This window comes from Hemiscyllium ocellatum, unplaced genomic scaffold (genome assembly GCF_020745735.1).
Source record: "Hemiscyllium ocellatum isolate sHemOce1 unplaced genomic scaffold, sHemOce1.pat.X.cur. scaffold_697_pat_ctg1, whole genome shotgun sequence".
NCBI classification, from domain to species: domain Eukaryota; kingdom Metazoa; phylum Chordata; class Chondrichthyes; order Orectolobiformes; family Hemiscylliidae; genus Hemiscyllium; species Hemiscyllium ocellatum.
Window position 1 is genome coordinate 64,827 of NW_026869179.1, and position 26,640 is coordinate 91,466.

The window sequence follows — 26,640 nt, forward strand, 5'->3', positions numbered from 1 at the left end:
CCAATTCAACCCGACCCAACTCAACCCAACCCAAACCACCTCAACCCAACACACCTCAACCCAACCTACCACAACCCCACGCAACCCACCTCAACCTAACCCAACCCGATTCATCCGAACCCACCTCAACCCAACCAAACTCACCTTAACCCAACTCAACGCAACCCACCGCAACCCAACTCAACCCAATGCACCTCAACCCAACCCAACTCAACTCAACCCAGCCCACCTCAATCCAACCCACTTCAACCCAACACACCTCAGCCCAACCCAGCTCAAACTAACCAAACACAACCCAACACAACTCAACCCAGCCCACCTCAATCCAACCCACTTCAACCCAACACACCTCAACCCAACCCACCCCAACCCAACTCACCTCAGCCCAACCCAGCTCAAACTAACCAAACACAACTCAACCCAACCCAACCCACCTCAACCCAACCCAACTCAACTAACCCAACTCAATCCAACCCACATCAGACCAATCCAACTCAACTTAACTCACCTCAACCCAGCCCACCCCAATCCAACCCACCACAACCCAAACCACCACAAAACCAACCCACCTCAACCCAACTCAACGCAACCCACCGCAACCCAACTCAACCCAAACCACCTCAATCCAACCCACCTCAACCCAACACACCTCAACCCAACCCACCCCAACCCTACTCAGCTCAGCCCAACCCAGCTCAAACTAACCAAACACAACCCAACACAACTCATCCCAACCCAACCCACCTCAATCTAACTCACCTCAACCCAACCCACCTCAACCCACCAAAACCCAACCGAACTCAACCCAACCCACCTCAACCCAACCCAACTCAACTCAACCCACCTCACCCAAACCACCACAACCCAAACAACCTCAACCCGACCAAACCCACCTCAACCCAACTCAACACAACCCACCACAACCCAACTCAACCCAAACCACCTCAACCCAACCCAACTCAACTCAACCCACCTCAAACCAACCCAACTCAACCCAACCCACCCCAACCCTACTCACCACAGCCCAACCCAGATCAAACTAACCAAACACAACCGAACACAGCTCAACCCAACCCAACCCACCTCTACCCAACTCACATCAACCCAACCTAAGTCAACCCAACCCACCTCACCCCAACCCACCTCAATCCAACCCACCTCAATCCTACCCAACTCAACCCACCCCAACCCAACCACTTCAGCCCAACCCACCTCAACCAACCCAACTCAACCCAACCTACCTCAACCCAGTTCACCTGAACCCAACACAACTCAACAAATCAACCCAACCCAACTCAACCCAACCCACCCGAACCCAATCCAACTCAAACGAACCCACCTCAACTCAACCCAACTCAACCCAACCCGCCTCCACCCAAGCCACCTCAGACCAACTCAACACAACCAACCCAACTCAACACAACACTCCTCAACCCAACCTACCTCAACCCAACACACCGCAACTCAACCCAACTCAACTCAACCCAAGCCACCTCAACCCAACCCAACTCAAACCAACCCTCCTCAACCCAACCCAACTCAACCCAACTCACGTCAACCCAATCCAACTCAATCAAACCCAACTCAACACAACCCAACCCAACTCAACCCACATCAGCACAACCCACCTCAACCCAACCCACCTCAATCCAACCCATCTCCACCCAAATGCCTCAACCCATCCCACTCAACCCAACCCACCTCAACCCAACCCAACTCAACCCAACCCACCTCAACCCAACCCAACCCAAATCAACCCAACTTACCACACCCCATCCCAACTCCACCAAACCCAACTAAACCCAACCCATCTCCATGTAACCCACTTCAACCCAACCCAACCCAACCCTACCCAACCCACCTCAACCTATCCCTCCCAACACAACCCAAATCAACTCAACCCAACTCAACCCAACCCAACTCAACTCAACCCAACCCACCTCAACCCAACCCACCTCAACCCAACCCACCTCAACCCAACCCACCTCAACGCAACCCAACCTCCCTCAACCCAACACAGCTCAACCCATCACACCTCCACCCAGCCCACCTCAACCCATCCCATCTCAACTAACCCAACTCAAGCAATCCACCTCAACCCAACCCACTTAAACCAACCCACCACAACCCAACCCACCTCAACCCATCACTCCCAACACAACCCACCTCAACCCAACCCACCTCAACCCAACTCAACCCAACTCAACTCAACCCAATACACCTCAACCCAACCCACCTCAACTCAACCCAACCCACCTCAACCCAACCCAACTCAACCCAACCTAACTCAACCCAACTCAACTCAACCCAACCCACCTCAACCCAACCCACCTCAACCCAACTCAACCCAACTCAACTCAACCCAATACACCTCAACCCAACCCACCTCAACTCAACCCAACCCACCTCAGCCCAACCCAACTCAACCCAACCTAACTCAACCCAACTCAACTCAACCCAACCCACCTCAACCCAACACACCTCAACCCAACTCAACACAACCCAACACACCTCAACCCAACCCAACTCAACCCAACCTAACTCAACCCAACTCAACTCAACCCAACACACCTCAACCCAACCCAACTCAACCCAACACGCCTCAACCCAACCCACCTCAACCAACCCACCACAACCTAACCCAACTCAACGCAACCCACCTGAACCCAACCCAACTTACCTCAAACCAACACAGCTCAACCCATCACATCTCCACCCAGCCCAACTCAACCCATCCCATCTCAACTAACCCAACTCAACCAATCCACCTCAACCCAAGCCACTTCAACCAACCCACCACAACCCAACCCACCTCAACCCATCACTCCCAACACAACCCACCTCAACCCAACCCACCTCAACCCAACTCAACCCAACTCAACTCAACCCAATACACCTCAACCCAACCCACCTCAACTCAACCCAACACACCTCAACCCAACCCAACCCAACCCAACACGCCTCAACCCAACCCACCTCAACCAACCCACCACAACCTAACCCAACTCAACGCAACCCACCTGAACCCAACCTACCTCAACCCAACACAGGTCAACCAAACACACCTCCACCCAACCCAACTCAACCCAACCCAACTCAACTGAACCCAACTCAACACAACCCACCTGAACCCAACCCAACACAGCTCAACCCAACACACCTCCACCCAGCCCAACTCAACCCAACCCAACCCAACTCAACCCACCTCAAACCAACCCAAATCAACCCAATCCACCTCAAACCAACCAACCTCAACCAACCAAACTCAACCCAACCCAACCCAAATCAACCCAATTCACTGCACCGCAACCCAACTAAACCCAACCCAACTCAACCCAACCCAACTCAATGTAACCCACTTCAACCCAACCCAATTCAACCCAACCCAAATCAACCCAACCCACCTCAACCCAACCCAACTCAACCCAACCCACCTCCACCCAAGTCATGTCAACCCAACCCACCTCAACCCAACCCACCTCAACCCAACCCACCTCAACCCCACCCAGCTCAACCTAACCCAACCCAACTCAACCCAACCCAACTCAACTAAGCCCAACTCAACCCAACCCACCTGAACCCAACCCAACTTACCTCAAACCAACACAGCTCAACCCATCACATCTACACCCAGCCCACCTCAACCCCACCCACCTCAACCTAACCCAACTCAACCCAACCCAACCCAACTCAACCCAACCTAATCGATCTCAACCCAACACAGCTCAACCCAACACACCTCCACCCAACCCACCTCAACCTATCCCATCTCAACCCAACCCACTTCAACCCAACCCATCGCAACCTACCCAACTCAACCTAACCCACTTCAGCCCAACCTACATCAACCCAACCCAACTCAACCCAACCCATCTCAAACCAACGCAAACGCAACCCAACCCACCTCAAGCCAACACACCTCAACCCAACCCAATTCACCCCAACCCAGCTCAACCCAACCCAAATCAATGCAACCCACCTGAACCCAACCTCCCTCAACCCAACACAGCTCAACCCAACCCACCTCAACCCAACCCAACTCAACGCAACCCACCTGAACCCAACCCAACCCACCTCAACCCAACACACCTCAGCCTACCCCAACTCAACCCAACCCAATCCAACTCAACCAACCCAATCCAACTCAACCTACCTCAACCCAACCCACCTCAACCCAACCCACCTCAACCCAACTCAACTCAACCAACCCAACTCAACCCAACCAACCCAACTCAACCCAACCCATCTCTAACCAACCCACCTCAACCCAACCCATCGCAACCTACCAACTCAACCTAACCTACCTCAGCCCAACCTACCTCAACCCAACCCAACTCAACCCATCTCACCTCAACCCAACCCACCTCAACACAACCCAACCCACCTCCACCCCACCCACCTCAACCCAACCCATCTCAACCCAACCCACCTCAACCCAACCCACTCCTACTCAACCCAACTCAACCCAACCCACCTCAACCCAACCTCCCTCAACTCAACACAGCTCAACCCAACACACCTCCACCCAACACACCTCCACCCAACTCACCTCCACCCAACCCACCTCAACCCAACCCAACTCAACGCAACCCACCTGAACCCAACCCAACACAGCTCAACCCAACACACTTCCACCTACCCCAACTCAACCCAACCCAACCCAACTCAACCCAACCCACCTCAACTCAACCCACCTCAAACCAACCCAAATCAACCCAACCCATCTCAAACCAACCCACCTCAACCGAACCCATCGCAACCTACCCAACTCAACCTAACCCACCTCAGACCAACCGAACTCAACCCAACCCAACTCAACCCAACCCATCTCAAACCAACACAAACGCAACCCAACACACCACAACCCAACCCAATTCAACCCAACCCAACTCAACGCAACCCACCTGAACCCAACCTACCTCAACCCAACACAGATCAATCCAACACACCTCAATCAAACCCAACTCAACCCAACCCATTCCAACTCAACCTACCTCAACCCAGCCCACCTGAACACAACCCACCTCAATCCAACCCAACTCAACCCAAACAACTCAACACAACCCAACTCAACCTAACCCACCTGAACACAACCCAACTTACCTCAACCCAACACAGCTCAACCCATCACACCTCCACCCAGCCCACCTCAACCCATCCCATCTCAACTAACCCAACACAACCAATCCACCTCAAACCAACCAACCTCAACCGACCCACCTCAACCCAACCCAACTCAACTCAACCCAACCCAACTCAATCCAACCCACCTCAACTCAACCCACCTCAACCCATCCTACCTCAATCGATCCCGTCTTAACCCATCCAACTCAACGTAACTCATCTCACCCCAACCTGACTCAATTTAACCCACCTCAGCCCATCCGAACTCATCCAACCAACCTCAACCCAACTCACCTCCACCCAACACAACTAAATCCAACTCAACACAACCCACCTCAACCCAACCCCACTCAACCCAACCTACCTCAACCCAACCCACGTCAACCCAACCCACCTCAACCCAACCCAACCCAAATTAACCCAACTCACTGCACCCCAACCCAACTCCACCAAACCCACCTCAACCCAACCCAACTCAACCCAACCCACCTCACCCAACCCAAATCAACCCAACCCAAATCAACCCAACCCACCTCAACCCATCCCTCTCAACACAACACACCTCAACCCAACCCAATTCACCCCAACCCAGCTCAACCCAACCCAAATCAATGCAACCCACCTGAACCCAACCTCCCTCAACCCAACACAGCTCAACCCAACACAACCCACCTTAACCCAACCTAACTCAACACAACCCACCTGAACCCAACCCAACCCACCTCAACCCAACACACCTCAACCTACCCCAACTCAACCCAACCCAATCCAACTCAACCCAACCCAATCCAACTCAACCCACCTCAAACCAGCCCATCTCAACCCAACCCACCTCAACCCAACTCAACTCAACCAACCCAACTCAACCCAACCCATCTCTAACCAAGCCACCTCAACCCAACCCATTGCAACCTACCAACTCAACCTAACCCACCTCAGCCCAACCTACCTCAACCCAACCCAACTCAACCCATCTCACCTCAACCCAACCCACCTCAACACAACCCAACCCACCTCCACCCCACCCACCTCAACCCAACCCACCTCAACCCAACCCAACTCAACCCAACATGCCTCAATCCAACCCACCTCAACCTAACCCACCTGAACCCAACCTCCCTCAACTCAACACATGTCAACCCAACACACCTCAACCCAACCCACCTCAACCCAACCCAACCCACCTCAACCCAACCCACCTCAACCCAACCCAACTCAACCCATCTCACCTCAACCCAACCCACCTCAACCCAACCCAATACACCTCAACCCAACCCATCTCTAACCAACCCACCTCAACCCAACCCAACACACCTCAACCCAACCCACCTCCACCTAACCCACCGCAACCCAACCTAACTCAAACCAACAAAACTCAACGCAACCCATCTCAACCAACCCAACTCAACCCAACCCAATTCAATGCAACCCACCTCAACCCAACCCAACCCACCTCAACCCAACCCAACTCAACCCAACCAACTCAACCCAACCCATCTCTAACCAACCCACCTCAGCCCAACCCATCGCAACCTACCCAACTCAACCTAACCCAACACACCTCAACCCAACCCACCTCCACCTAACCCACCTCATCCCAACCCACCTCAACCAACCCACCTCAACCCAACCCACCTCATCCCAACCCACCTCAACCCAAATGACTGCACCCCAACCCAACTCCACCAAACCCAACTAAACCCAACCCACCTCAACCCAACCCAACTCAACCCAACATGCCTCAATCCAACCCACCTCAACCTAACCCACCTCAAACCAACCTAACTCAACCCAACCCACCTCAACCCAACCCAACACAACCCAACCCACCTCCACCCAAGTCATCTCAACCTAACTCATCTCAACCTAACCCACCTCAACCCAACCGACATCCACCCCACCCACCTCAACCCAACCCAACCCAACTCAACCCAACCCATCTCAACCAACCCAACTCAACCCAACCCAATTCACCCAACCCAACTCATCGCAACCCATCTCAACCCAACCCACCTCAACCCAACCCAACTCAACCCAACCGACCTCAACCCAACCCACCTCAACCCAACCCAACTCAACCCAAACCAGCCCAACTCAACCCACCTCAAACCAGCCCATCTCAACCCAACCCACCTCAACCCAACCCAATTCACCCAACCCACCTCAACTCAACCCACCTCAACCCCTCCTACCTCAACCCATCCCGTCTTAACCCATCCAACTCAACGCAACTCACCTCACCCCAACATAACTTAACCCACCTCAGCCCATCCCAACTCATCCAATCAACCTCAACCCAACTCACCTCCACCCTACACAACTAAATCCAACTCAACCCAACCCACCTCCACCCAACCCACTCAGCCCAACCCACCTCCACCCCACCCACCTCAACACAACCCAACTCAACCCAACCCAACCCAACTCAATCCACCTCAACCCAACCCACCTCAACACAACCCAACTAAACCAACCAAACTCAAACCAACCCATCTCAGCCCAACCCACCTCAACCCAACCCAACACAACCCAACCCAACCCAACACAACCCAACCGACCTCAGCCCATCCCAACTCATCCCAACCCAGCTCAACCCATCTCACCTCAACCCAACCCACCTGAACCCAACCTCCCTCAACCCAACACAGCTCAACCCAACCCACCTCAATCTAACCCACCTCAACCAAACCTAACTCAACCAACCTACCTCAACCCAACCCACGTCAACCCAACCCACCTTAACCCAACCCAACCCAACCCAAATTAACCCAACTCACCGCACCCCAACCTAACTCCACCAAACCCAACTAAACCCAACCCAACTCAACTGAACCCAACCCACCTCAACCCAACCCAACTCAACCCAACCCAACCCAACTCAACCCAACCCACCTCAACCCAACCCTCTCAACACAACCCACCTCAGCCCAACCCAACTCAACAAAACTCACCACAACCCAACCCACCTCAGCCCAACCCACCTCAACGTAACCCACCTCAACCAAGGCTAACTCGACCCAACCCATCTCAAGCCAACCCAACTCAACCCAACCCACCTCCACCCCACCCACCTCAACCCAACCCAACTCAACTCAACCCAACCCAACTCAATCCACCTCAACCCAACCCACCTCAACACAACCCAACTCAACCAAACCCACCTCCACCCAAGTCATCTCAACCCAACCCATCTCAACCCAACCCACCTCTACCCAACCCACTCCAACTCAACCCAACTGAACCCAACCCACCTGAACCCAACCTCCCTCAACCCAACACACCTCCACCCAACCCACCTCAACCCAACCCAACTCAACCCAACCCAATTCAATGCAACCCACCTCAACCCAACCCAACCCACCTCAACCCAACCCAACTCAACCCAACCAACTCAACCCAACCCATCTCTAACCAACCCACCTCAGCCCAACCCATCGCAACCTACCCAACTCAACCTAACCCACCTCAGCCCAAACTACCTCAACCCAACCCAACTCAACCCATCTCATCTCAACCCAACCCACCTGAACCCAACCCAACACACCTCAACCCAACCCACCTCCACCTAACCCACCTCAACCCAACGTAACTCAACCCAACTCAACTCAACCAAGCCCAACTCAACCCAAGTCAACTTAACCCAACCCACCTCAACGCAACCCAACCCAACTCAATCCACCTTGACCCAACACACCTCAACCCAACCCATCTCAACCAAGCCCACCTCAACGCAACCCACCTCAATCCAACCCAACTCAACGCAACTCACCTGAACCCAACCTACCTCAACCCAACACAGCTCAACCCAACACACCTTCACCCAACCCAACTCAACCCAACCCAACTTACCTCAACACAACAGAGCTCAACCCATCACACCTCCATTTAGCCCAACTCAACCCAACCCACCTCTAACCAACCCACCTCAACCAACCCACCTCAACCCAACCCACCTCAACCAACCCACCTCAACCCAACCCACCTCATCCCAACCCACCTCAACCAACCCACCTCAACCCAACCCACCTCATCCCAACCCACCTCAACCCAAATGACTGCACCCCAACCCAACTCCACCAAACCCAACTAAACCCAACCCACCTCAACCCAACCCAACTCAACCCAACATGCCTCAATCCAACCCACCTCAACCTAACCCACCTCAACCCAACCTAACTCAACCCAACCCACCTCAACCCAACCCAACACAACCCAACCCACCTCCACCCAAGTCATCTCAACCTAACTCATCTCAACCTAACCCACCTCAACCCAACCGACATCCACCCCACCCACCTCAACCCAACCCAACCCAACTCAACCCAACCCATCTCAACCAACCCAACTCAACCCAACCCAATTCACCCAACCCAACTCATCGCAACCCATCTCAACCCAACCCACCTCAACCCAACCCAACTCAACCCAACCGACCTCAACCCAACCCACCTCAACCCAACCCAACTCAACCCAAACCAGCCCAACTCAACCCACCTCAAACCAGCCCATCTCAACCCAACCCACCTCAACCCAACCCAATTCACCCAACCCACCTCAACTCAACCCACCTCAACCCCTCCTACCTCAACCCATCCCGTCTTAACCCATCCAACTCAACGCAACTCACCTCACCCCAACATAACTTAACCCACCTCAGCCCATCCCAACTCATCCAATCAACCTCAACCCAACTCACCTCCACCCTACACAACTAAATCCAACTCAACCCAACCCACCTCCACCCAACCCACTCAGCCCAACCCACCTCCACCCCACCCACCTCAACACAACCCAACTCAACCCAACCCAACCCAACTCAATCCACCTCAACCCAACCCACCTCAACACAACCCAACTAAACCAACCAAACTCAAACCAACCCATCTCAGCCCAACCCACCTCAACCCAACCCAACACAACCCAACCCAACCCAACACTACCCAACCGACCTCAGCCCATCCCAACTCATCCCAACCCAGCTCAACCCATCTCACCTCAACCCAACCCACCTGAACCCAACCTCCCTCAACCCAACACAGCTCAACCCAACCCACCTCAATCTAACCCACCTCAACCAAACCTAACTCAACCAACCTACCTCAACCCAACCCACGTCAACCCAACCCACCTTAACCCAACCCAACCCAACCCAAATTAACCCAACTCACCGCACCCCAACCTAACTCCACCAAACCCAACTAAACCCAACCCAACTCAACTGAACCCAACCCACCTCAACCCAACCCAACTCAACCCAACCCAACCCAACTCAACCCAACCCACCTCAACCCAACCCTCTCAACACAACCCACCTCAGCCCAACCCAACTCAACAAAACTCACCACAACCCAACCCACCTCAGCCCAACCCACCTCAACGTAACCCACCTCAACCAAGGCTAACTCGACCCAACCCATCTCAAGCCAACCCAACTCAACCCAACCCACCTCCACCCCACCCACCTCAACCCAACCCAACTCAACTCAACCCAACCCAACTCAATCCACCTCAACCCAACCCACCTCAACACAACCCAACTCAACCAAACCCACCTCCACCCAAGTCATCTCAACCCAACCCATCTCAACCCAACCCACCTCTACCCAACCCACTCCAACTCAACCCAACTGAACCCAACCCACCTGAACCCAACCTCCCTCAACCCAACACACCTCCACCCAACCCACCTCAACCCAACCCAACTCAACCCAACCCACCTCCACTCAAGTCATCTCAACCCAACCCACCTCAACCCAACCCACCTCCACCCCACCCACCTCAACCCAACCCAACTTAACCCAACCCAACCCAACTCAATCCACCTCAACCCAGCCCACCTCAACACAACCCAACTCAACCCAACCCATCTCAATGCAACCCACCTCAACCCAACCCAACACAACCCAACCCACCTCTACCCAACCCAACCCAACCCAACCCACTTGAAACCAACCCAATCGACCTCAAACCCAACCCACCTCAACCCAACCCACTTCAACCCAACCCACCTCAACCCAACCCAACTCAACCCAAACCAGCCCAACTCAACCCACCTCAAACCAGCCCATCACAACCCAACCCAACTCAACCCAACACGCCTCAATCCAACCCACCTCAACCTAACCCACCTCAACCCAATCTAACTCAATCCAACCCACCTCAACCCAACCCATCTCAACCCAACCCACCTCTACCCAACCCACTCCAACTCAACCCAACTGAACCCAACCCACCTGAACCCAACCTCCCTCAACCCAACACAGCTCAACCCAACACACCTCCACCCAACCCACCTCAATCCAACCCACCTCAATCCAACCCAACTCAACCAACCCACCTCAACACAACCCACCTCAACCCAACCCAACTCAACCCAACCCAACCCAACTCAATCCACCTCAACACAACCCAACTACACCAACCAAACTCAAACCAACCCATCTCAGCCCAACCCACCTCAACCAAACCTACCCAACCTACCTCAGCCCATCCCAACTCAACCCAACCCAGCTCAACCCATCTCACCTCAACCCAACCCACCTGAACCCAACCTCCCTCAATCCAACACAGCTCAACCCAGCACACCTCAACCCAACCCACCTCAATTTAACCCACCTCAACCAAACCTATCTCAACCAACCTACCTCAACCCATCCCACGTCAACCCAACCCACCTTAACCCAACCCAACCCAACCCAAATTGACCTAACTCACTGCACCCCAACCCAACTCCACCAAACCCAACTAAACCCAACCCAACTCAACCCAACCCACCTAAACCCAACGCAACCCAACTCAACCCAACCCACCTCAACCTATCCCTCTCAACACAACCCACCTCAACCCAACCCACCTCAATCCAACCCAACTCAACCCAACCCACCTCAACCCAACGCAACTCAACCCAACTCAACTCAACCTAACCCACCTCAACCAAACCTAACTCGACCCAACCCAACTCAACCCAACCCACCTCCACTCAAGTCATCTCAACCCAACCCACCTCAACCCAACACACCTGCACCCCACTCACCTCAACCCAACCCAACTCAACCCAAACCAACCCAACTCAATCCACCTCAACACAACCCAACTCAACCAACCCAACTCAACCCAACCAATCTCAATGCAACCCACCTCAATCCAACCCAACACAACCCAACCCACCTCAGCCCATCCCAATCAACCCAACCCAACTCAACCCATCTCACCTCAACCCAACCCACCTGAACCCAAACTACCTCAACCCAACACAGCTCAACCCAACACACCTCCACCCAACCCAACTCAACCCAACCCACCTCAACCCAACCCAACTCAACCCAACCCACCAGAACCCTACCCAACCTACCACAACCCAACACAGCTCAAACCAACACACCTCCACCCAACCCAACCCAAACCAACCCATCTCAACCCAACCCAGCTCAACACAAACCACCTCAACCCACCTCAACCCAACCCAACTCAACCCAACCCAACCCAACTCAACCCAACCCATCTCTAACCAACCCAACTCAACCTAACCCACCTCAGCCCAACCTACCTCAACCCAACCCAACTCAACCCATCTCAACTGAACCCAACCCACCTCAACCCAACCCAACACACCTCAACCCAACCCACCTCCACCTAACCCACTGCAACCCAACCTAATTCAACCCAACAAAACTCAACCCAACCCTTCTGAACCAACACAACTCAACCCAACCCAACTCAACCCAACCCATCCCAACTCAACCCAACCCAACTCAACCCAACCCATCCCAACTCAACCCACCTCAAACCAGACCATCTCAACCCAACCCACCTCAACCCAATGTAACTCAACTCACCCAACTCAACCCAACCCATCTCTAACCAACCCACCTCAACATAGCCCATTGCAACCTACCCAATTCAACCTAACCCACCTCAGCCCAACCTACCTCAACCCAACCCAACTCAACCCATCTCACCTCAACCCAACCCACCTCAACCCAACCCAACACACCTCAACCCAACCCACCGCCACCTAACCCACCTCAACCCAACCTAACTCAACCCAAACGACCTCAACCCAACTCAACTCAACCCAGCCCAACTCAACCCAAGTCAACTCAACCCAATCCACCTCAACGCAACCCAACCCAACTCAATCCACCTTGACCCAAGACACCTCAACACAACCCAACTCAACCAACCCAACTCAACCCAACCCATCTCAACCCAGCCCACCTCAACGCAACCCACCTCAATCCAACCCAACTCAACGCAACTCACCTGAACTCAACCTACCTCAACCCAACACAGCTCAACCCAACACACCTCAACCCAACCCAACTCAACGCAACCCACCTGAACCCAACCCAACCCACCTCAACCCAACACACCTCAGCCTACCCCAACTCAACCCAACCCAATCCAACTCAACCAACCCAATCCAACTCAACCTACCTCAAACCAGCCCATCTCAACCCAACCCACCTCAACCCAACTCAACTCAACCAACCCAACTCAACCCAACCCATCTCTAACCAACCCACCTCAACCCAACCCATCGCAACCTACCAACTCAACCTAACCTACCTCAGCCCAACCTACCTCAACCCAACCCAACTCAACCCATCTCACCTCAACCCAACCCACCTCAACACAACCCAACCCACCTCCACCCCACCCACCTCAACCCAACCCATCTCAACCCAACCCACCTCAACCCAACCCACTCCTACTCAACCCAACTCAACCCAACCCACCTCAACCCAACCTCCCTCAACTCAACACAGCTCAACCCAACACACCTCCACCCAACACACCTCCACCCAACTCACCTCCACCCAACCCACCTCAACCCAACCCAACTCAACGCAACCCACCTGAACCCAACCCAACACAGCTCAACCCAACACACTTCCACCTACCCCAACTCAACCCAACCCAACCCAACTCAACCCAACCCACCTCAACTCAACCCACCTCAAACCAACCCAAATCAACCCAACCCATCTCAAACCAACCCACCTCAACCGAACCCATCGCAACCTACCCAACTCAACCTAACCCACCTCAGACCAACCGAACTCAACCCAACCCAACTCAACCCAACCCATCTCAAACCAACACAAACGCAACCCAACACACCACAACCCAACCCAATTCAACCCAACCCAACTCAACGCAACCCACCTGAACCCAACCTACCTCAACCCAACACAGATCAATCCAACACACCTCAATCAAACCCAACTCAACCCAACCCATTCCAACTCAACCTACCTCAACCCAGCCCACCTGAACACAACCCACCTCAATCCAACCCAACTCAACCCAAACAACTCAACACAACCCAACTCAACCTAACCCACCTGAACACAACCCAACTTACCTCAACCCAACACAGCTCAACCCATCACACCTCCACCCAGCCCACCTCAACCCATCCCATCTCAACTAACCCAACACAACCAATCCACCTCAAACCAACCAACCTCAACCGACCCACCTCAACCCAACCCAACTCAACTCAACCCAACCCAACTCAATCCAACCCACCTCAACTCAACCCACCTCAACCCATCCTACCTCAATCGATCCCGTCTTAACCCATCCAACTCAACGTAACTCATCTCACCCCAACCTGACTCAATTTAACCCACCTCAGCCCATCCGAACTCATCCAACCAACCTCAACCCAACTCACCTCCACCCAACACAACTAAATCCAACTCAACACAACCCACCTCAACCCAACCCCACTCAACCCAACCTACCTCAACCCAACCCACGTCAACCCAACCCACCTCAACCCAACCCAACCCAAATTAACCCAACTCACTGCACCCCAACCCAACTCCACCAAACCCACCTCAACCCAACCCAACTCAACCCAACCCACCTCACCCAACCCAAATCAACCCAACCCAAATCAACCCAACCCACCTCAACCCATCCCTCTCAACACAACACACCTCAACCCAACCCAATTCACCCCAACCCAGCTCAACCCAACCCAAATCAATGCAACCCACCTGAACCCAACCTCCCTCAACCCAACACAACCCACCTTAACCCAACCTAACTCAACACAAACCACCTGAACCCAACCCAACCCACCTCAACCCAACACACCTCAACCTACTCCAACTCAACCCAACCCAATCCAACTCAACCCAACCCAATCCAACTCAACCCACCTCAAACCAGCCCATCTCAACCCAACCCACCTCAACCCAACTCAACTCAACCAACCCAACTCAACCCAACCCATCTCTAACCAAGCCACCTCAACCCAACCCATTGCAACCTACCAACTCAACCTAACCCACCTCAGCCCAACCTACCTCAACCCAACCCAACTCAACCCATCTCACCTCAACCCAACCCACCTCAACACAACCCAACCCACCTCCACCCCACCCACCTCAACCCAACCCACCTCAACCCAACCCAACTCAACCCAACATGCCTCAATCCAACCCACCTCAACCTAACCCACCTGAACCCAACCTCCCTCAACTCAACACATGTCAACCCAACACACCTCAACCCAACCCACCTCAACCCAACCCAACCCACCTCAACCCAACCCACCTCAACCCAACCCAACTCAACCCATCTCACCTCAACCCAACCCACCTCAACCCAACCCAATACACCTCAACCCAACCCATCTCTAACCAACCCACCTCAACCCAACCCAACACACCTCAACCCAACCCACCTCCACCTAACCCACCGCAACCCAACCTAACTCAAACCAACAAAACTCAACGCAACCCATCTCAACCAACCCAACTCAACCCAACCCAATTCAATGCAACCCACCTCAACCCAACCCAACCCACCTCAACCCAACCCAACTCAACCCAACCAACTCAACCCAACCCATCTCTAACCAACCCACCTCAGCCCAACCCATCGCAACCTACCCAACTCAACCTAACCCACCTCAGCCCAAACTACCTCAACCCAACCCAACTCAACCCATCTCATCTCAACCCAACCCACCTGAACCCAACCCAACACACCTCAACCCAACCCACCTCCACCTAACCCACCTCAACCCAACGTAACTCAACCCAACTCAACTCAACCAAGCCCAACTCAACCCAAGTCAACTTAACCCAACCCACCTCAACGCAACCCAACCCAACTCAATCCACCTTGACCCAACACACCTCAACCCAACCCATCTCAACCAAGCCCACCTCAACGCAACCCACCTCAATCCAACCCAACTCAACGCAACTCACCTGAACCCAACCTACCTCAACCCAACACAGCTCAACCCAACACACCTTCACCCAACCCAACTCAACCCAACCCAACTTACCTCAACACAACAGAGCTCAACCCATCACACCTCCACTTAGCCCACCTCAACCCAACCCAACTCAACCCAACCCACCTCACCCAACCCAAATCAACCCAACCCAAATCAACCCAACCCACCTCAACCCATCCCTCTCAACACAACACACCTCAACCCAACCCAATTCACCCCAACCCAGCTCAACCCAACCCAAATCAATGCAACCCACCTGAACCCAACCTCCCTCAACCCAACACAGCTCAACCCAACACAACCCACCTTAACCCAACCTAACTCAACACAACCCACCTGAACCCAACCCAACCCACCTCAACCCAACCCACCTCAACCAACCCACCTCAACCCAACCCACCTCATCCCAACCCACCTCAACCAACCCACCTCAACCCAACCCACCTCATCCCAACCCACCTCAACCCAAATGACTGCACCCCAACCCAACTCCACCAAACCCAACTAAACCCAACCCACCTCAACCCAACCCAACTCAACCCAACATGCCTCAATCCAACCCACCTCAACCTAACCCACCTCAACCCAACCTAACTCAACCCAACCCACCTCAACCCAACCCAACACAACCCAACCCACCTCCACCCAAGTCATCTCAACCTAACTCATCTCAACCTAACCCACCTCAACCCAACCGACATCCACCCCACCCACCTCAACCCAACCCAACCCAACTCAACCCAACCCATCTCAACCAACCCAACTCAACCCAACCCAATTCACCCAACCCAACTCATCGCAACCCATCTCAACCCAACCCACCTCAACCCAACCCAACTCAACCCAACCGACCTCAACCCAACCCACCTCAACCCAACCCAACTCAACCCAAACCAGCCCAACTCAACCCACCTCAAACCAGCCCATCTCAACCCAACCCACCTCAACCCAACCCAATTCACCCAACCCACCTCAACTCAACCCACCTCAACCCCTCCTACCTCAACCCATCCCGTCTTAACCCATCCAACTCAACGCAACTCACCTCACCCCAACATAACTTAACCCACCTCAGCCCATCCCAACTCATCCAATCAACCTCAACCCAACTCACCTCCACCCTACACAACTAAATCCAACTCAACCCAACCCACCTCCACCCAACCCACTCAGCCCAACCCACCTCCACCCCACCCACCTCAACACAACCCAACTCAACCCAACCCAACCCAACTCAATCCACCTCAACCCAACCCACCTCAACACAACCCAACTAAACCAACCAAACTCAAACCAACCCATCTCAGCCCAACCCACCTCAACCCAACCCAACACAACCCAACCCAACCCAACACTACCCAACCGACCTCAGCCCATCCCAACTCATCCCAACCCAGCTCAACCCATCTCACCTCAACCCAACCCACCTGAACCCAACCTCCCTCAACCCAACACAGCTCAACCCAACCCACCTCAATCTAACCCACCTCAACCAAACCTAACTCAACCAACCTACCTCAACCCAACCCACGTCAACCCAACCCACCTTAACCCAACCCAACCCAACCCAAATTAACCCAACTCACCGCACCCCAACCTAACTCCACCAAACCCAACTAAACCCAACCCAACTCAACTGAACCCAACCCACCTCAACGCAACCCACCTCAATCCAACCCAACTCAACGCAACTCACCTGAACCCAACCTACCTCAACCCAACACAGCTCAACCCAACACACCTTCACCCAACCCAACTCAACCCAACCCAACTTACCTCAACACAACAGAGCTCAACCCATCACACCTCCACTTAGCCCACCTCAACCCAACCCAACTCAACCCAACCCACCTCACCCAACCCAAATCAACCCAACCCAAATCAACCCAACCCACCTCAACCCATCCCTCTCAACACAACACACCTCAACCCAACCCAATTCACCCCAACCCAGCTCAACCCAACCCAAATCAATGCAACCCACCTGAACCCAACCTCCCTCAACCCAACACAGCTCAACCCAACACAACCCACCTTAACCCAACCTAACTCAACACAACCCACCTGAACCCAACCCAACCCACCTCAACCCAACCCACCTCAACCAACCCACCTCAACCCAACCCACCTCATCCCAACCCACCTCAACCAACCCACCTCAACCCAACCCACCTCATCCCAACCCACCTCAACCCAAATGACTGCACCCCAACCCAACTCCACCAAACCCAACTAAACCCAACCCACCTCAACCCAACCCAACCCAACTCAACCCAACCCATCTCAACCAACCCAACTCAACCCAACCCAATTCACCCAACCCAACTCATCGCAACCCATCTCAACCCAACCCACCTCAACCCAACCCAACTCAACCCAACCGACCTCAACCCAACCCACCTCAACCCAACCCAACTCAACCCAAACCAGCCCAACTCAACCCACCTCAAACCAGCCCATCTCAACCCAACCCACCTCAACCCAACCCAATTCACCCAACCCACCTCAACTCAACCCACCTCAACCCCTCCTACCTCAACCCATCCCGTCTTAACCCATCCAACTCAACGCAACTCACCTCACCCCAACATAACTTAACCCACCTCAGCCCATCCCAACTCATCCAATCAACCTCAACCCAACTCACCTCCACCCTACACAACTAAATCCAACTCAACCCAACCCACCTCCACCCAACCCACTCAGCCCAACCCACCTCCACCCCACCCACCTCAACACAACCCAACTCAACCCAACCCAACCCAACTCAATCCACCTCAACCCAACCCACCTCAACACAACCCAACTAAACCAACCAAACTCAAACCAACCCATCTCAGCCCAACCCACCTCAACCCAACCCAACACAACCCAACCCAACCCAACACTACCCAACCGACCTCAGCCCATCCCAACTCATCCCAACCCAGCTCAACCCATCTCACCTCAACCCAACCCACCTGAACCCAACCTCCCTCAACCCAACACAGCTCAACCCAACCCACCTCAATCTAACCCACCTCAACCAAACCTAACTCAACCAACCTACCTCAACCCAACCCACGTCAACCCAACCCACCTTAACCCAACCCAACCCAACCCAAATTAACCCAACTCACCGCACCCCAACCTAACTCCACCAAACCCAACTAAACCCAACCCAACTCAACTGAACCCAACCCACCTCAACCCAACCCAACTCAACCCAACCCAACCCAACTCAACCCAACCCACCTCAACCCAACCCTCTCAACACAACCCACCTCAGCCCAACCCAACTCAACAAAACTCACCACAACCCAACCCACCTCAGCCCAACCCACCTCAACGTAACCCACCTCAACCAAGGCTAACTCGACCCAACCCATCTCAAGCCAACCCAACTCAACCCAACCCACCTCCACCCCACCCACCTCAACCCAACCCAACTCAACTCAACCCAACCCAACTCAATCCACCTCAACCCAACCCACCTCAACACAACCCAACTCAAGCAAACCCACCTCCACCCAAGTCATCTCAACCCAACCCATCTCAACCCAACCCACCTCTACCCAACCCACTCCAACTCAACCCAACTGAACCCAACCCACCTGAACCCAACCTCCCTCAACCCAACACACCTCCACCCAACCCACCTCAACCCAACCCAACTCAACCCAACCCACCTCCACTCAAGTCATCTCAACCCAACCCACCTCAACCCAACCCACCTCCACCCCACCCACCTCAACCCAACCCAACTTAACCCAACCCAACCCAACTCAATCCACCTCAACCCAGCCCACCTCAACACAACCCAACTCAACCCAACCCATCTCAATGCAACCCACCTCAACCCAACCCAACACAACCCAACCCACCTCTACCCAACCCAACTCAACCCAACCCACTTGAAACCAACCCAATCGACCTCAAACCCAACCCACCTCAACCCAACCCACTTCAACCCAACCCACCTCAACCCAACCCAACTCAACCCAAACCAGCCCAACTCAACCCACCTCAAACCAGCCCATCACAACCCAACCCAACTCAACCCAACACGCCTCAATCCAACCCACCTCAACCTAACCCACCTCAACCCAATCTAACTCAATCCAACCCACCTCAACCCAACCCATCTCAACCCAACCCACCTCTACCCAACCCACTCCAACTCAACCCAACTGAACCCAACCCACCTGAACCCAACCTCCCTCAACCCAACACAGCTCAACCCAACACACCTCCACCCAACCCACCTCAATCCAACCCACCTCAATCCAACCCAACTCAACCAACCCACCTCAACACAACCCACCTCAACCCAACCCAACTCAACCCAACCCAACCCAACTCAATCCACCTCAACACAACCCAACTACACCAACCAAACTCAAACCAACCCATCTCAGCCCAACCCACCTCAACCAAACCTACCCAACCTACCTCAGCCCATCCCAACTCAACCCAACCCACCTGAACCCAACCTCCCTCAATCCAACACAGCTCAACCCAGCACACCTCAACCCAACCCACCTCAATCTAACCCACCTCAACCAAACCTATCTCAACCAACCTACCTCAACCCATCCCACGTCAACCCAACCCACCTTAACCCAACCCAACCCAACCCAAATTGACCTAACTCACTGCACCCCAACCCAACTCCACCAATCCCAACTAAACCCAACCCAACTCAACCCAACCCACCTAAACCCAACCCAACCCAACTCAACCCAACCCACCTCAACCTATCCCTCTCAACACAACCCACCTCAACCCAACCCACCTCAATCCAACCCAACTCAACCCAACCCACCTCAACCCAACGCAACTCAACCCAACTCAACTCAACCTAACCCACCTCAACCAAACCTAACTCGACCCAACCCAACTCAACCCAACCCACCTCCACTCAAGTCATCTCAACCCAACCCACCTCAACCCAACACACCTGCACCCCACTCACCTCAACCCAACCCAACTCAACCCAAACCAACCCAACTCAATCCACCTCAACACAACCCAACTCAACCAACCCAACTCAACCCAACCAATCTCAATGCAACCCACCTCAATCCAACCCAACACAACCCAACCCACCTCAGCCCATCCCAATCAACCCAACCCAACTCAACCCATCTCACCTCAACCCAACCCACCTGAACCCAAACTACCTCAACCCAACACAGCTCAACCCAACACACCTCCACCCAACCCAACTCAACCCAACCCACCTCAACCCAACCCAACTCAACCCAACCCACCAGAACCCTACCCAACCTACCACAACCCAACACAGCTCAAACCAACACACCTCCACCCAACCCAACCCAAACCAACCCATCTCAACCCAACCCAGCTCAACACAAACCACCTCAACCCACCTCAACCCAACCCAACTCAACCCAACCCAACCCAACTCAACCCAACCCATCTCTAACCAACCCAACTCAACCTAACCCACCTCAGCCCAACCTACCTCAACCCAACCCAACTCAACCCATCTCAACTGAACCCAACCCACCTCAACCCAACCCAACACACCTCAACCCAACCCACCTCCACCTAACCCACTGCAACCCAACCTAATTCAACCCAACAAAACTCAACCCAACCCTTCTGAACCAACCCAACTCAACCCAACCCAACTCAACCCAACCCATCCCAACTCAACCCAACCCAACTCAACCCAACCCATCCCAACTCAACCCACCTCAAACCAGACCATCTCAACCCAACCCACCTCAACCCAATGTAACTCAACTCACCCAACTCAACCCAACCCATCTCTAACCAACCCACCTCAACATAGCCCATTGCAACCTACCCAATTCAACCTAACCCACCTCAGCCCAACCTACCTCAACCCAACCCAACTCAACCCATCTCACCTCAACCCAACCCACCTCAACCCAACCCAACACACCTCAACCCAACCCACCGCCACCTACCCCACCTCAACCCAACCTAACTCAACCCAAACGACCTCAACCCAACTCAACTCAACCCAGCCCAACTCAACCCAAGTCAACTCAACCCAATCCACCTCAACGCAACCCAAACCAACTCAATCCACCTTGACCCAAGACACCTCAACACAACCCAACTCAACCAACCCAACTCAACCCAACCCATCTCAACCCAGCCCACCTCAACGCAACCCACCTCAATCCAACCCAACTCAACGCAACTCACCTGAACTCAACCTACCTCAACCCAACACAGCTCAACCCAACACACCTCCACCCAACCCAACTCAACCCAACCCAACTTACCTCAACCCAACAGAGCTCAACCCATCACACCTCCACTTAGCCCACCTCAACCCATCCCATCTCAACCAACTCAACCCAACCCACCTCAACCCAACCCACCTCTAACCAACCCAACTCAACCCAACTGACCGCACCCAACCCAACTCCACCAAACCCAACTAAACCCAACCCAACTCAACCCAACCCAACTCAACCCAACCCAACTCAACCCAACTCAACTCCACCCAACCCACCTCAACCCAACCCAACTCAACGCAACATGCTTCAATCCAACCCATCTCAACCCAACCCACCTCAACGATCCCTAACTCAACCCAACCCACCTCAACCCAACCCAACTCAACCCAACCCACGTCCACCCAAGTCATCTCAACCCAACCCACCTCAACCCAACCCACCTCCACCCCACCCACCTCAACCCAACCCAACCCAACCCAATTCAACCCAACCCACCTCAACCCAACCCACCACAACCCAACCCAAACCAGCCCAACTCAACCCACCTCAAACCAGCCCATCTCAACCCAACCCAACTCAACCCAATCCAACTCAACCCAACTCACCTCAAACCATCCCTAACACAACCCACCTCAACCCAACCAAACCCACCTCCACCCAAGTCATCTCAACCCAACCCACCTCAACACAACCCACCTCCACCCCACCCACCTCAACCCCACCCACCTCAACCCAACCCAACTCAACCCAACCCAACTCAACCCAACCCATCTCAACCCAACCCAATTCAACCAACCCAATTCAACCAACCCAATTCAACCCAACCCATCTCAACCCAACCCTCCTCTACCCAACCCACTCCAACTCAACCCAACTGAACGCAACCCACCTGAACCCAACCTCCCTCAACCCAACACAGCTTAACCCAACACACCTCCACCCAACCCACCTCAACCCAACCCACCTCAACCCAACCCACCTCAACCCAACCCAAATCAATGCAACCCACCTGAACCCAACGCAACACAGCTCAACCCAACACACCTCCACCCAGCCCAACTCAACCCATCCCATCTCAACCAACCCAACTCAACCAACCCACCTCAACCCAACCCACTTCAACCCAACCCAGCTCAACCCAACCCACCTCAACCCAACCCAACCCAACTCAACCCAACCCAATCCAACTCAACCCACCTCAACCCATCCCACCTCAACCCAACCCAACTCAATCAACCCAACTCAACCTAACCCATCTCAAACCAACCCACCTCAACCGAACCCATCGCAACTTACCCAACTCAACCTAACCCACTTCAGACCAACCTAACTCAACCCAACACAACTCAACCCAACCCATCTCAAACCAACACAAACGCAACCCAACACACCACAACCCAACCCAATTCAACCCAATCCAACTCAACGCAACCCACCTCAACCCAACCTATCTCAACCCAACACAGATCAATCCAACACACATCAACCCAACCCACCTCAACCCAACGCAGCTCATCCCAGCCCATCCCAACTCGACCCAACTCACCTCATCCCAAACCAACTCAATCAAACCCAACTCAACCCAACCCATCCCAACCCATCCCAACTCAACCCACCTCAACCCAACCCACCTGAACCCAACCCACCTCATTCCAACCCAACTCAACCCAACCAACTCAACACAACCCAACTCAACCCAACCTACCTCAACTCAACCCACCTCAACCCATCCTCCCTCAACCCATCCCGTCTTAACCCATCCAAATTAACGCAACTCACCTCACCCCAACATAACTTAACCCACCTCAGCCCTTCCCAACTCATCCAATCAACCTCCACCCAACTCACTCCACCCAACACAACTAAATCCAACTCAACCCAACCCACCTCAACCCAAACCAACACAATCCAACACCCATCAGCCCATCCCAACTCCACCCAACCCACCTCAACCCAACCCACCTCAAACCAATCCAACTCAACCCAACCCACAACCATACAACTCAACCCAACACACATCAACCCAAACCACCTCAACCCAACCCAACCCAACTCAACATAAGTCAACTCAACCCAAGTCATCTCAACCCAACCCACCTCAACCCAACCTACCTCAACCCAACCCACCTCAACCCAACCCACCTCAACCCAACCCACCTCCACCCCACCCACCTCAACACAACCCAACTCAACCCAACCCAACCCAACTCAATTCACCTCAACCCAACCCACCTCAACACAACCCAACTAAACCAACCAAACTCAAACCAACCCATCTCAGCCAAACCCACCTCAACCAAACCAACACAACCCAACCCAACACTACCCAACCTACCTCAGCCCATCCCAACTCAACCCAACCCAGCTCAACCCATCTCACATCCACCCAACCCACCTGAACCCAACCTCCCTCAACCCAACACAGCTCAACCCAGCACACCTCAACCCAACCCACCTCAATCTAACCCACCTCAACCAAACCTAACTCAACCAACCTACCTCAACCCAACCCACGTCAACCCAACCCACCTTAACCCAACCCAACCCAACCCAAATTAACCCAACTCACCGCACACCAACCCAACTAAACCCAACCCAACTCAACTTAACCCACCTCACCCAACCCAACACAACCCAACCCAACTCAACCCAACCCACCTCAACCCAACCCACCTCAACCCAACCCAACTCAACCCAACCCACCTCAACCCATCCCTCTCTACACAACCCACCTCAGCCCAACCCAACTCAACCCAACCCACCTCAACCTAACCCACCTCAACCAAAACTAACTCGACCCAACCCATCTCAACCCAACCCATCTCAACCCAACCCAACTCAACCCAACACACCTCCACCCAACCCACCTCAACCCATCCCATCTCAACCAACCCAACTCAACCAACCCACCTTAACCCAACCTACTTCAATCCAACCCAACTCAACCCAACCCAACTCAACTCAACCCACCTCAACCCAACCCAACACAACCCAACCCACCTCAGCCCATCCCAACTCAACCCAACCCACCTCAAACCAACCCACCTCAAACCAATCCAACTCAACCCAACCTACCACCATACAACTCAACCCAACACACTTCAACCCAAACCACCTCAACCCAACCCAACTCAACCCAACCCAACTCAACATAAGTCAAATCAATCCAACTCCCCTCAGCCCATCCCAACTCAACCCAACACAACACAACCCAACCCACTCAACCCAACCCAACTCAACCCAACCCAACTCAACATAAGTCAACTCAACCCAACCCACCTCAACCCAACCCAACTCAATCCACCTCGACCCAACACATCTCAATGCAACCCAATTCAACCAACCCAACTCAACCCAACCCATCTCAACCCAGCCCACCTCAACGCAACCCACCTCAATCCAACCCAACTGAACGCAAGCCACTTCAACTGAACCCAACTCAACTCAACCCACCTGATCCCAACCAAAACTACCTCAAGCCAACCACAGCTCAACCCATCACACCTCCACCCAACCCACCTCAACCCAATCCAACTCAACCAACCTACCTCAACCCAACCCGACCCAAATTAACCCAACACACTGCACCCCAACCCAACTTCACCAAACCCAACTAAACCCAACCCAACTCAACTTAACCCACCTCAACCCAACCCAACTCAACCCAACCCACCTCAACCCAACCCACCTCAACCCATCCCTCTCAACACAACCCACCTTAACATAACCCACCTCAATCCAACCCAACTCAACCCAACACACCTCAACCCAACCCACCTCAACCTAACCCACCTCAACCCAACCTACCCCAAACCAGCCCACCTCATCCCAACCCACCTCCACCCAAGTCATCTCAACCCAACCCACCTCAACCCAACCCACCTCCACCCCACCCACCTCAACCCAACCCACCTCAACCCATCCCTCTCAACACAACCCAACTCAACCCAACCCATCTCAACCCAACCCACCTCAACCCAACCCAACCCAACCCAACCCAACACAACCCAACCTACCTCAGCCCATCCC

General features: G+C 53.9%; 2 protein-coding genes across 2 annotated transcripts in view; both read left to right on the plus strand.

Moving 5' to 3' along the window:
* LOC132814156 (histone deacetylase 4-like) overlaps nucleotides 1-26,640 on the plus strand; it is a 74,510-nt gene that overhangs the window by 14,885 nt on the left and 32,985 nt on the right. The window lies entirely within an intron of this gene.
* Nucleotides 1,903-24,770, plus strand: LOC132814155 (salivary glue protein Sgs-3-like; the record flags this gene model as incomplete). Its single annotated transcript, XM_060823398.1, has 6 exons — nucleotides 1,903-1,965; nucleotides 8,051-8,111; nucleotides 10,853-10,955; nucleotides 22,056-22,132; nucleotides 22,524-22,534; nucleotides 24,675-24,770. Coding segments are annotated over 6 exons (411 nt in total), but the record flags the coding sequence as incomplete, so codon positions are not given.